The sequence below is a fragment of the Clytia hemisphaerica genome, unplaced genomic scaffold (genome assembly GCF_902728285.1).
Source record: "Clytia hemisphaerica strain Z4C2 unplaced genomic scaffold, Clytia hemisphaerica genome assembly, whole genome shotgun sequence".
Taxonomy (NCBI): domain Eukaryota; kingdom Metazoa; phylum Cnidaria; class Hydrozoa; order Leptothecata; family Clytiidae; genus Clytia; species Clytia hemisphaerica.
The window spans coordinates 20,297-30,078 of record NW_027103585.1 but is presented as its reverse complement, the minus strand read 5'-3'; the positions used below and the strand labels follow the sequence as shown (position 1 = coordinate 30,078).

General features: G+C 36.4%; 2 protein-coding genes across 2 annotated transcripts; one reads left to right on the top strand and one right to left on the bottom strand.

Moving 5' to 3' along the window:
• The first annotated feature begins 2,576 nt into the window (after positions 1-2,576).
• LOC136801368 (uncharacterized) lies at positions 2,577-5,503 on the top strand. Its single transcript, XM_067058007.1, has 4 exons — positions 2,577-2,757; positions 3,243-3,315; positions 4,193-4,307; positions 4,766-5,503. Exons 1-4 carry the CDS (start codon positions 2,577-2,579, stop codon positions 4,793-4,795), a joined length of 399 nt encoding a protein of 132 aa, XP_066914108.1. The 3' UTR covers positions 4,796-5,503.
• Positions 5,504-7,667: 2,164 nt separating this feature from the next.
• On the bottom strand, positions 7,668-9,555 carry LOC136801338 (cell cycle checkpoint control protein RAD9A-like). The gene has a single exon (XM_067057977.1). It carries the CDS (start codon positions 9,481-9,483, stop codon positions 7,933-7,935), a length of 1,551 nt encoding a protein of 516 aa, XP_066914078.1. The 5' UTR covers positions 9,484-9,555; the 3' UTR covers positions 7,668-7,932.
• Between the last annotated feature and the right edge of the window lie 227 nt (positions 9,556-9,782).

Here is a 9,782-nt window from a genome sequence, read left to right as displayed (position 1 = left end):
AGAAATCAGAACACATCATTTGTATAAGAAAATTGAAGGTCATAACATGTGGTCTCCTAGAAGATAAGAACACATATTTCCAAAAATTTTCTCCGCCGGCTGCTTCTGCATTGTTCACAACGTCCATATAACGTTAGATGAACGTTGAAGCAATGTTGTGTGCCAGCTGGGTTGTTCTCATTATTATCTGAAATAAAAATAAACCAGCCGAGGCTGGAAGGTCAGCCAATAGAGCTTAGCTAGATAGCTTTAATAAGTGGGTTAACAGATGTAAGAGATGTACTGAAACAGAGTAGACTAAAAATGTTGAATAATGTACAAAATGTGAAACATTTGATAACTTGATTTAAAATTATTCAAAACAAGCCTGAGAGCTCCTCAAGCTCCCCAAGCCCCCCCCCCCCCACGAGAAGATCAAAGTATGGAGACAATATCCATATGTCAGATATACAAAGTGTTATCTAGTAGAAATAAATAAGAAAATTGCCAAAACGTCAGAACCAAAATAAAGATATCCATCAAATATACATAGAAACTGTACTTTTTGTTTTACTTGATAAAACTCCAATATCACTTTAAACTAACAAGCTACAAACTTTAAGTCACAAAGCGCAAACTCCAGAAAAACACAATTTGCATCAAAATCTTCTTTGCAAAACGTAGTTCATTTTTTATAACATTTCAACAGGAACTGTATTTTGGTAGACTTTGGTCAAATTACAGAAAAACCATTTGTCAGTTTGTCTGCAAGGCCAATGGAGGTACGTAAAAACTGACTGCTATTCAGTGAAAGCCAAAATTTGGCAAGGTCAGAAAAACATAATTTACATCCAGTCTTCGTAAATAAATTTTGTAGTTTAGTACCGTCAAGTTACACAACATGCATACAACCATCTTGAAGACTTTGCTGGTCGCAAATGATAATCGAAAGCAAAACTTAAAATTCATAACTATGCAGGGAAGCTCATTTTCCCCCTATTTTGCTTTTAAACAAACTTTTTAAATGGTCCTATGAATTTGGGGCGAATCGCTTAAAAAACCAACCGCCTTGGCGGAATAAACACACGACCATAATAAATAAATTCAACAGGGCAACGGAGTAGCAAATTAATTTCAACTGGGATTCCTCTCTTCTGTACCAAGCACTGGTAGTGTTTTTTAAACTTTAAAACAATGTTAAATGAAGACCAGATGGATCTGTTTGTTATGACTGTGCAAGTTGTGACGAGAGTGTGCATGTTGTGTAACTTGACGGTATAATTCATTAAATTCTAGAAAACCATTTTCATAACTTTCTGCAGTCCGCTTTCTGCAAGTCTGATAAGAGATATGTATAAACTGTTATCGCCATTCATTCCATTCCATCATTCAGTCAAAACGTGCGCCAAGGTTAGAAAAGGTTAGAAAAACACTATCTGCGTCCGGAACTGCGTGAAAAATAGTTTGATCAATTTCAACAAGAACTGTATATATTAATATTAATATAATTGATCAAATTCCAAAGACCATTTGTCATAATTTTTTGCAAGTCCAATAATAGGAGATGTGATGTCATCATTTGGTTCCCGTCATCTGACCGCCCCTGATTTACGGTCAGCAGGTAGAGTTGGAGAGTCGGAAAGCTTTTCCGCTGCTTTGCTGGATTTCCACTGCCGAACCTCTGCACGCTCTGTGTTTACAAGTTTTCAAATCGAAGTAGCGAGCCGCATGTTAATGGAGAGTAAACCGAAAACCAGTTTATCCACGGTTTCTTCAATTTCTTAATTCTTAATCAGATCAGTCCACACGGGTACGGATTCCCTTTCAACAAGATGTTATATAGCTGCTTCTTGAAAGAAAAATATTTTCGACAAACTGACCCCCACTTTTTAAAGTAGAAATGACGGGAACCAAACAATTTTTTGCGATTCGCCTTATCAAACACGTCCAAGCAAACCAAGTCCAAAAAAGCACGATTGCATCCAGTCTCTATCAAATTTAGACAGTAGCTGTACTTTTGTAAACTTTATCAAATTCCAATAACATTATAACACCATCAATCCCACCTAGAGGCAAACAAGAAAAATATGTTTTTATTGCAAAAACTAATAAAAAGCAGCAATAAAAAGTATCAGCAAATTCAACAAACAAAACAAAACTTGAGCAAACGGCTTTAAACCTTCAAAAGGTGTAGAAAAAGAATCCCATTGATGAAAATCATGTGTTTGATTTGCCGAGTTAAAAAAATAAAAGACAAGACAAGAAATTGAAGCTTGCAACAGATTTACACTGGAAATACTTTGGTACAACACTGACTTATCACATCTGACTTATCGCTTGAGCCGCCATCTTGAAACACCACATTATGATCTGTAAAAACAACGCACGCTAAAAGTACCCAAAAAGTTAACCCGATCGGAACAACACTGACTTATCACATCTGACTTATCGCTTGAGTCGCCATCTTGAAACACCACATTATGATCTGTAAAAACAACGCACGCTAAAAGTACCCAAAAAGTTAACCCGATCGGAAGAAAGTTTAAAAATCAAAGTGAGATCGGGAAATCGGATTTTTTTTTTGCCGTCTTATGATGATGATGGAAGAAGAAATGAATTTTACGGATTTGAATGCTCAGCTTAGGCTGACCAATTACTCATTGATTATTGATAATAAGTATTTTTCTTTGATTCAGGAGAAGGTAGCAGCAATTAATGCAGTTCCCTCCGTCACTGACGAACTTGATTCCAAATACTCCTTTGAAGGAGAAAACTCGGGTAGGTTAGATTTGTTGCAACTTCCCTGAGGTCAGGTTAAATCATAGGCTGCTTGCATCCACTAATGGATTCGTGGTCCTTATAGATTATTGTCCTATACTACCTGGGGTTTTATAGAGGTCTGCGATTCAGACTAGTCAAATCAATATTTTATTCACGGGCCGAGTTTCTCAAAAAATATTGTCACGCGACCGGTAATGAGACTTCTGACAATAAGCGAGTTAGAAAATTACAAGCCATGGGAACGGAAAATAAGAAAGTAAAATGACAAATTGACAAGTTAGAATCCAGTAATGGAATGCCGGCGGGTCCGTGGAACATCTGATTCGAATTGGCGTCGTCTTCAGACAGAAATCATTGAGTTAGTTTCCCTCACAAACACCATAATTTGATGTTCTTTTCAAAGATACTTAAGGCTTTACTGGGCTTACTACTCAAATCATTGATGTACCTCATATAGCAGCTTTGTTTTGTTTTATTTTTAGATGATAGTGATTCGAACATCCATCGTCCAATCGTTGAAGATTATTACTCCATCAACAGAGTACCTGAAGCAAGGTACCAATTCATTCCGGGTCTGAACGGCGGGCTGGGTAGTCAGGAGTTGTTTATTTTTGGAAGATTGCTATATTGTCTACAGATGGTTATTGTTAGGATGCGGTTATTGCCAATATACAGTTATTTTTATAGAGATGGTTATTGTCCAAATATACGGTTATTGTTAGGAGACAAGTATATTGTCGAGATATTATTAGTTACACGGTCTTCTCGAGGTGGGATACGAGATATACAGGGTCAGTAAAAAACCATATTGGCGAGGAGGCTTTCCCTGCAATATTAATGGTATTGTAAAATTCACTCACACTCATCTTACATTTTTTATTTACAAACCGTGTCCTCATGTTCGGGTGACTCCAGTAAAAGTAGACATAAAATTAAACTATCCTGTAAGGGTCAGAAAGCTTCGGTAAAATGCACTGTAAGGGTACCTTTTTCACTACCCAAAAGCTTCACTGTACGGGTCCAATTTGAAAGCTAAACTTTTGACGGCACATTATGTCGTTTGCCCCCGCCTCCTCGGGGGAACCTGAATATAATTTTACAGGATTTATAAATTTGTAAAAAGATTAAAAATGTAATTTTCCTTTAATGAAACAAGTAATGATCACGTCCTTGTCTGGTTTAGGACTGGATTATACATTTCCATATTCAAATGTGTTCATTTAGAAATAGATATTATCGGAGTTTTTGATTTTTCTAAAATGTGGGATTTTTTCCGGAGTATATTACAATAAAAATCTCTTAGGAATTCTTCGAGGGAATTCTATTGTAATACTCCCGAAACAATCCCACAATGCATCGCTTTTTTAGAAAAATCAAAAACTTCGCTAAGATCTAGAAAAGAATCATGAATTTGCCTGCTTTCAATTTCTAGAGAACGAGAGCTGTTGACGAATTATTTCACAATCTTGGCAGGTTTGGATTACAATGTTCACCAACATTTACTTCAACAAAATTTGTTAAATGAACTTGTTGATGCATCAATCACGGTATGAATTATCGCTTACTTTTTTTGCTTTGATATATCTTTGTTAGGTTTCCTTTGATGACTTGTTTTGGACTGCAAAGTAAATATTATCGACCATTTTGCCTAAAACTGATTGAAAAAGTGTTGAGTCGAAGTATTGATATCAAATTCTGAAATCATTAACATGTTTACGGATACCGTGTGGGCTCTCGCTAATTCAAACTTCTATTATTCGGACCTTTCTATAATTTAAACTTATTCTCAGTTTCCGGCAAAAAGTAACCCATGTAAGGTACCCTCTATTTTTCGAATATCTCTGTAATTCGACCGATTGGACTTTCCATTCCAGTTCGAATTAGCGAGCGTTAACTATATTGATACTTTACGTCATTCCATATAGTAAACATACTGAAAACAGGATCGGCTCCTTGTGTCGTAAGGGTTGATAAAAAATGTATTTCATTATGTTTTTTTCTCTAGATGAATGATGTTCCCGAAGAATTGATCTAAACAGATCTTTCAACGATGGCATGGCTTATCAACTACGATATAAGAGCGCCCAGACGATTAAAACATGTTCAGACATTACGGTTTCTCTTCGATCTGGTATGGTTACGGATAGGAAATGTTTATATTTATTTCGGAGCATTTTGGAGCAAGGAAGCAGAGCAGAACCGTCTCAATGAAAATAATGGAGCGAAACAGTTTAAATCGGTTTTGCCCTGTAACGTCTTTCGACGCTTCGAACGTTTGTTGTGTTTTCCCTACTATTTTGTTTCGAACGATGTCGAATCATTTTGTAATGTCTTATACCTTCACTGTAACATTTTTGGTATTTCTTGGGTATTTTCAAAACGAGTTCACACTCTCACAACCCTGTCCGAATGACACGTCGCCTGCGCATTAAGGAGGCGAATGCCATGGGATGGTAAATCACCTCTTTTTAAAAAGTTGAACAAGAGTCTGTGTCTCTAATACGGGGTTGTACTACCTTTGTTTTGACCCTTAGAATCCCTGTATCAGTCATCAACCAGGATTCTTTTTAGCCCAATAAGGACGTAATAAAGGGGTCAAGGGCAAAGAAGGCCCATAATTTTTATTAGGTTGGAGATAGTGTTCATTGTATATATTGATTATTCTATTATTGTCAGTGTTTTTTAGACTTGTTCATATTTTATGTAAAAATATTTCTTACACAAAATATAAGAGTGACCAATTATACGCATAATATGTTGTAAACTTACTTCTAAAAAGTTAGGCCCCCTTTAGGCGAACAGCATGTGTTGCACGTTTTGTGACAAATGTTACGCATAATACTTAAAACGTGATCCTTAAGTGCTTGACACGATCTCCCTTCGATCATGTCTTCCATCCGAGTATTCTATGAAAATTGGAAGAAAGAAGAAACCCCTCAAGTAGAAAGGTTCAGGAACAAGAAGCATTGGGACACCCCTTCCCACTAGAAAAGTTGTCCAAAATATCGTCCGCCTGGTAGAAGATTATCCTCCAATTTCTGTCCCCACTGGAAATAATAAAATAAACTAATCCTCGTCTCCACTGAATTTTCACTGCAAAACATCATACTATTTTTCCTATCTCCACTGAAATTTCTGACTTGAAAACAAAAGAATTGACATCCAGCCATAAAACTATTGGAATAACAATCCCCATCGAGTTTCAGTCCTTTATTTTTATCCCCGCTGGCTGAAAAAATCCTACTGGGTCTGTGGAGAAGGAGGTGTATTGGGGCAAAAGGAGAAAAATTTAGAGTGTCACCATGAATTTAAGGACTCTGACCATCGTGAGTTTTCTACATTTGCCATGTACAAAATATAGATCTCTGCCTGACCTCTCTGAACCAACAAAACTCTGGCATGCTATACATTTTCTGTATGGCCAACTATTTCTGAATCGAAAATTTGAAAATCGCGATGAAAAGATTTGGTGAAAAAGTAGATGAAGAATTTTGCGAAGAAGAGTTGAGTTGAGGACCTTATTTTCGGTGAAGGAAAAACATTTTTGAAAGAAATTTTGCGTTTGACAGTATAACCTTTAACCAAACTAAAATAAAAATAGATTTTCAGAAAATGTCCTTCTTTGCCTGTAAATCTTGAAAATACTTTAATGGGATAAACTTTCGCGGGGATTAAATTTCGCCGATTTCTCGGATTTGGGTTTCATCCGCGAAATTAAGTCCCATTGAAAATTTGGAAGAGCCTCATCCGCGAAATATATCTAAACAATACTCAAAATACTTGCATTAAAGAAGCGCAAATAATGTGTATTTCAACAACCAACATGCATGATTTGACAGTAGAAGTCAAAAAATCGTGAAAATATTGCCACCCAATAGTGCCACACGCGAAATTACCTGAATTTCGCGGATAGGCTCAACCGCGAAATTTAATTAAGTTTATCCCATTAAAGTAGTGCTTTTTGACCAATTTCTCATTCCAATTTTTCGCAGAAATTTTTGATACATCAATTTAGAAAATCTTTCCGAAAAATTTAAAACAGTTCCATTCTTTGCGAACAGTTTGAAAAAACTTCGAAACAAAAAGGTTAATTACCCATTAAAACTCAGCACTTTTTACCAAAGAAGGTGATGCAACATATTATTAACGTCTTTTTAAAGTTCATAACGTTTTTTTTGCAATTGAATTCTGAACTGCTCTTAAGGTATTTGATTAAAAAGCAATATATAAAGGCAATTCTTTTTTTTTAAGTGTTAAGGAACCTAAACTAAATCATAACTTTTATGTTTAAATACCAAAATCAATTTTCCGATTATGGTCAGAGCCCTTACTTACTCGAACCTCTATAACTTGAATGTCTCCTTAACTCGAACAAGTTGTATGGCCCCTTCAGTTCATAATGCCTTATAGGACTTACTCCATAATTTGAAATTTCCTTAACTGGAACAAATTTGTGTTTCCTGTGCGTGTTCGAGTTGTAGTAAATCCACCGTAATTGTAAAAATTTACGCACATAAGCAAAGCACTTGGACATTGAGAAGCTGGTTAAATTTTTTCGTTTTTTCTACTTGAAAAATAAACAGATCTTTAATTTCTTTCAGATAAATATACACTACCTATACCTAGTAAATAATCTATTTAACAAATATTCTCAATTTTCAAAAAAGTTAAGGGCGAAACGGGAGCTTAAGCGAGACAAGAGCAAGGCAGCAGTTTCATTTTTCACTTTCTATTCTCGGGAGTTTTGTCAATATCCAGTTTTTAATGGTTAGAGCTGCTAATGTGAAAATTGCCGTTCCATTAACCTTAAAAATAGTTAACCTAGCAAGGGGTTTTTCCAATGATATAACAGTACGATTCAAACGTAACAGGAACAGAATTTAGAGACGAACGAAAGCAATTACGGAAGTGAACTACAGATATCACTTGATGGAGGTACTATCTATTTGAGGTTACAGGACTTAAAGCAAAATAATCCGCCATGTTAGACTACAATATCGATTGTTTTGAAATTTCAACGATCACGTTTCAAGATGATCGCAATTTCATACAAAGATGGAAAAGGAAGTTCAATCCAATGTTTTAGAAGACATATGTGAGAAAATCCAAAGTAATTCATTGACACGGTAAACACTTTTCGTTTTTCATTATTAAACAAAAAAAAGTCCCTCCTTAATCACTTTCATCTTCATCGTCTGTATCAGCCGCCAGTAACACAGTTTTCTCCGCCCTCTTCACGTCTGTACCCACCCCATTAGAACTACAAGTACCAAAGAATGAACCTCTCTTGCTTTTCTTGGGCGGAGAGGGCGGTGGCGTTCCCATCAAAATATCATCATCTTCTTCTAAGATGCTTTCAACAAGTTTTTCGTTTAATGTTTTGTTTTGGTTGTTTTGCAGGATAGAGGAATTCAATTTATGCTGGGTGTTATGCGTGTTTTTGTCGGCTTGCGATTCAGTCGCTTCGTCCGCAATTATATTTGCCATTGGAAAAGTCGGCGAGAAAAAGTCGTCGTCCGCCATACTCGGGACCATCGGCGTGTTTCCCGATTGCGGAACTCGTTGACTTGTTTCTTTCATTGCTCGCTTTGTAGTGTTTTTCGAGTTATTAGTAGTCATCGATAATTTAGATTTGTTTGTAGACAAGGTCTCGGTGGGTTTAGGTCGGTTGTTATTTACGGGTTGGGTTGATTTAGAACTATGGTTATTGGTAGCAGCAGAAGGTTTGGATATAACGATATCCTCTTTATCTTGTTTACGTCGTTTAGGAACGCGCTGATCATTAGTGTCTGTTTGATTGAGTGTTGTTCGGTTAAACGATTTCGAAGTTTGGTTTATTCGTCTATTGGTACGATTAATAGTCGCGTCTTCGATTGTAGTGTTCTCTTCTTGTGATGTGAAATCAGTCTCGGCCAGAGTTGCCATGACAAAATCCCCGCTGTATAGAACATCATTGTCCAGAGCAAACACGATCGGTTTGCCAGGGTGTTCGAAGTACAGAGTAACCGGTTGATTCGCGAATTCACTAAACGTAAGAACGGCTCGTAACTCCTTTAAACAAAACGTAACGAGAGTATCGATACCGATTTGAAAGTTTTCGAATTCTTCAGGGACAAGAGTCATTTCAGTGTGAACGACCTTCATCGGATCAACATCCTCTTGAACAAAGTTCTTCACTTTAACACAATCAGGACTCACCCTTAAACTTATCTCTTCACAACTGTTCGGGAAATTACAGACCGTGTCTAAAAGCACTTTAGCCTGTGTTTGAATCTGGTTTGGACAAAAGTCTTTAGCGAATACAGCCTGTAAACTTTCGCATTCCTGGTAGGTGAGATTGTGGGTTTTGATGATTCCATGTTTACAATACAAAGTGAATATGAGACGACATTCATTTGGTTTGAATTCGATCTTACAATGCTCAACTGTCTTTTCAATTGTACCAAGTGATTTGAAAATTGCCAAAACAGATTTCATAGAGATTTTACATTTTAACATATCAGCTGGATTGGAACTATCAATCTCATCGCAGCCTTGTTGGTATTCAACGAAGAATTCTGATTTGAACATAAAACATGCATATGCGGATCGAGAGGAATTAACAGTTCTCAGTGCAAGCCCGTCCTTCAAAGCTTCTAAGAATAACTCATCACCGATTCTCGATAAACAGTGAATCGCACGACCAAACAAACGGACCAAACGATTGGAAATGACACATTTCATCTCTCGATGTGTCAAATTTTTTGCTTCCAGTTGATGATTTTTCGTTGTTTTTCTTTCTATTTATCAGTTTACTAAAACGATAAAATAAACAAAAAATGTTGAAATGGAAAGGTACGATGTTTGCAATTTGAAGTACAGTAGACTCCTGGTTATTCGAAGCTCCAAGAAGGGGATAAGAATTTACTTCGAATAACCTGGAGTTTGAATAACTGAAAAATTCGTTTTCCCGCCAGATTTTCAACTTAATCTTATTGGAATGGACTTTTCCAGACTTTTCTGAAGTAATTGAAGCATTTTGG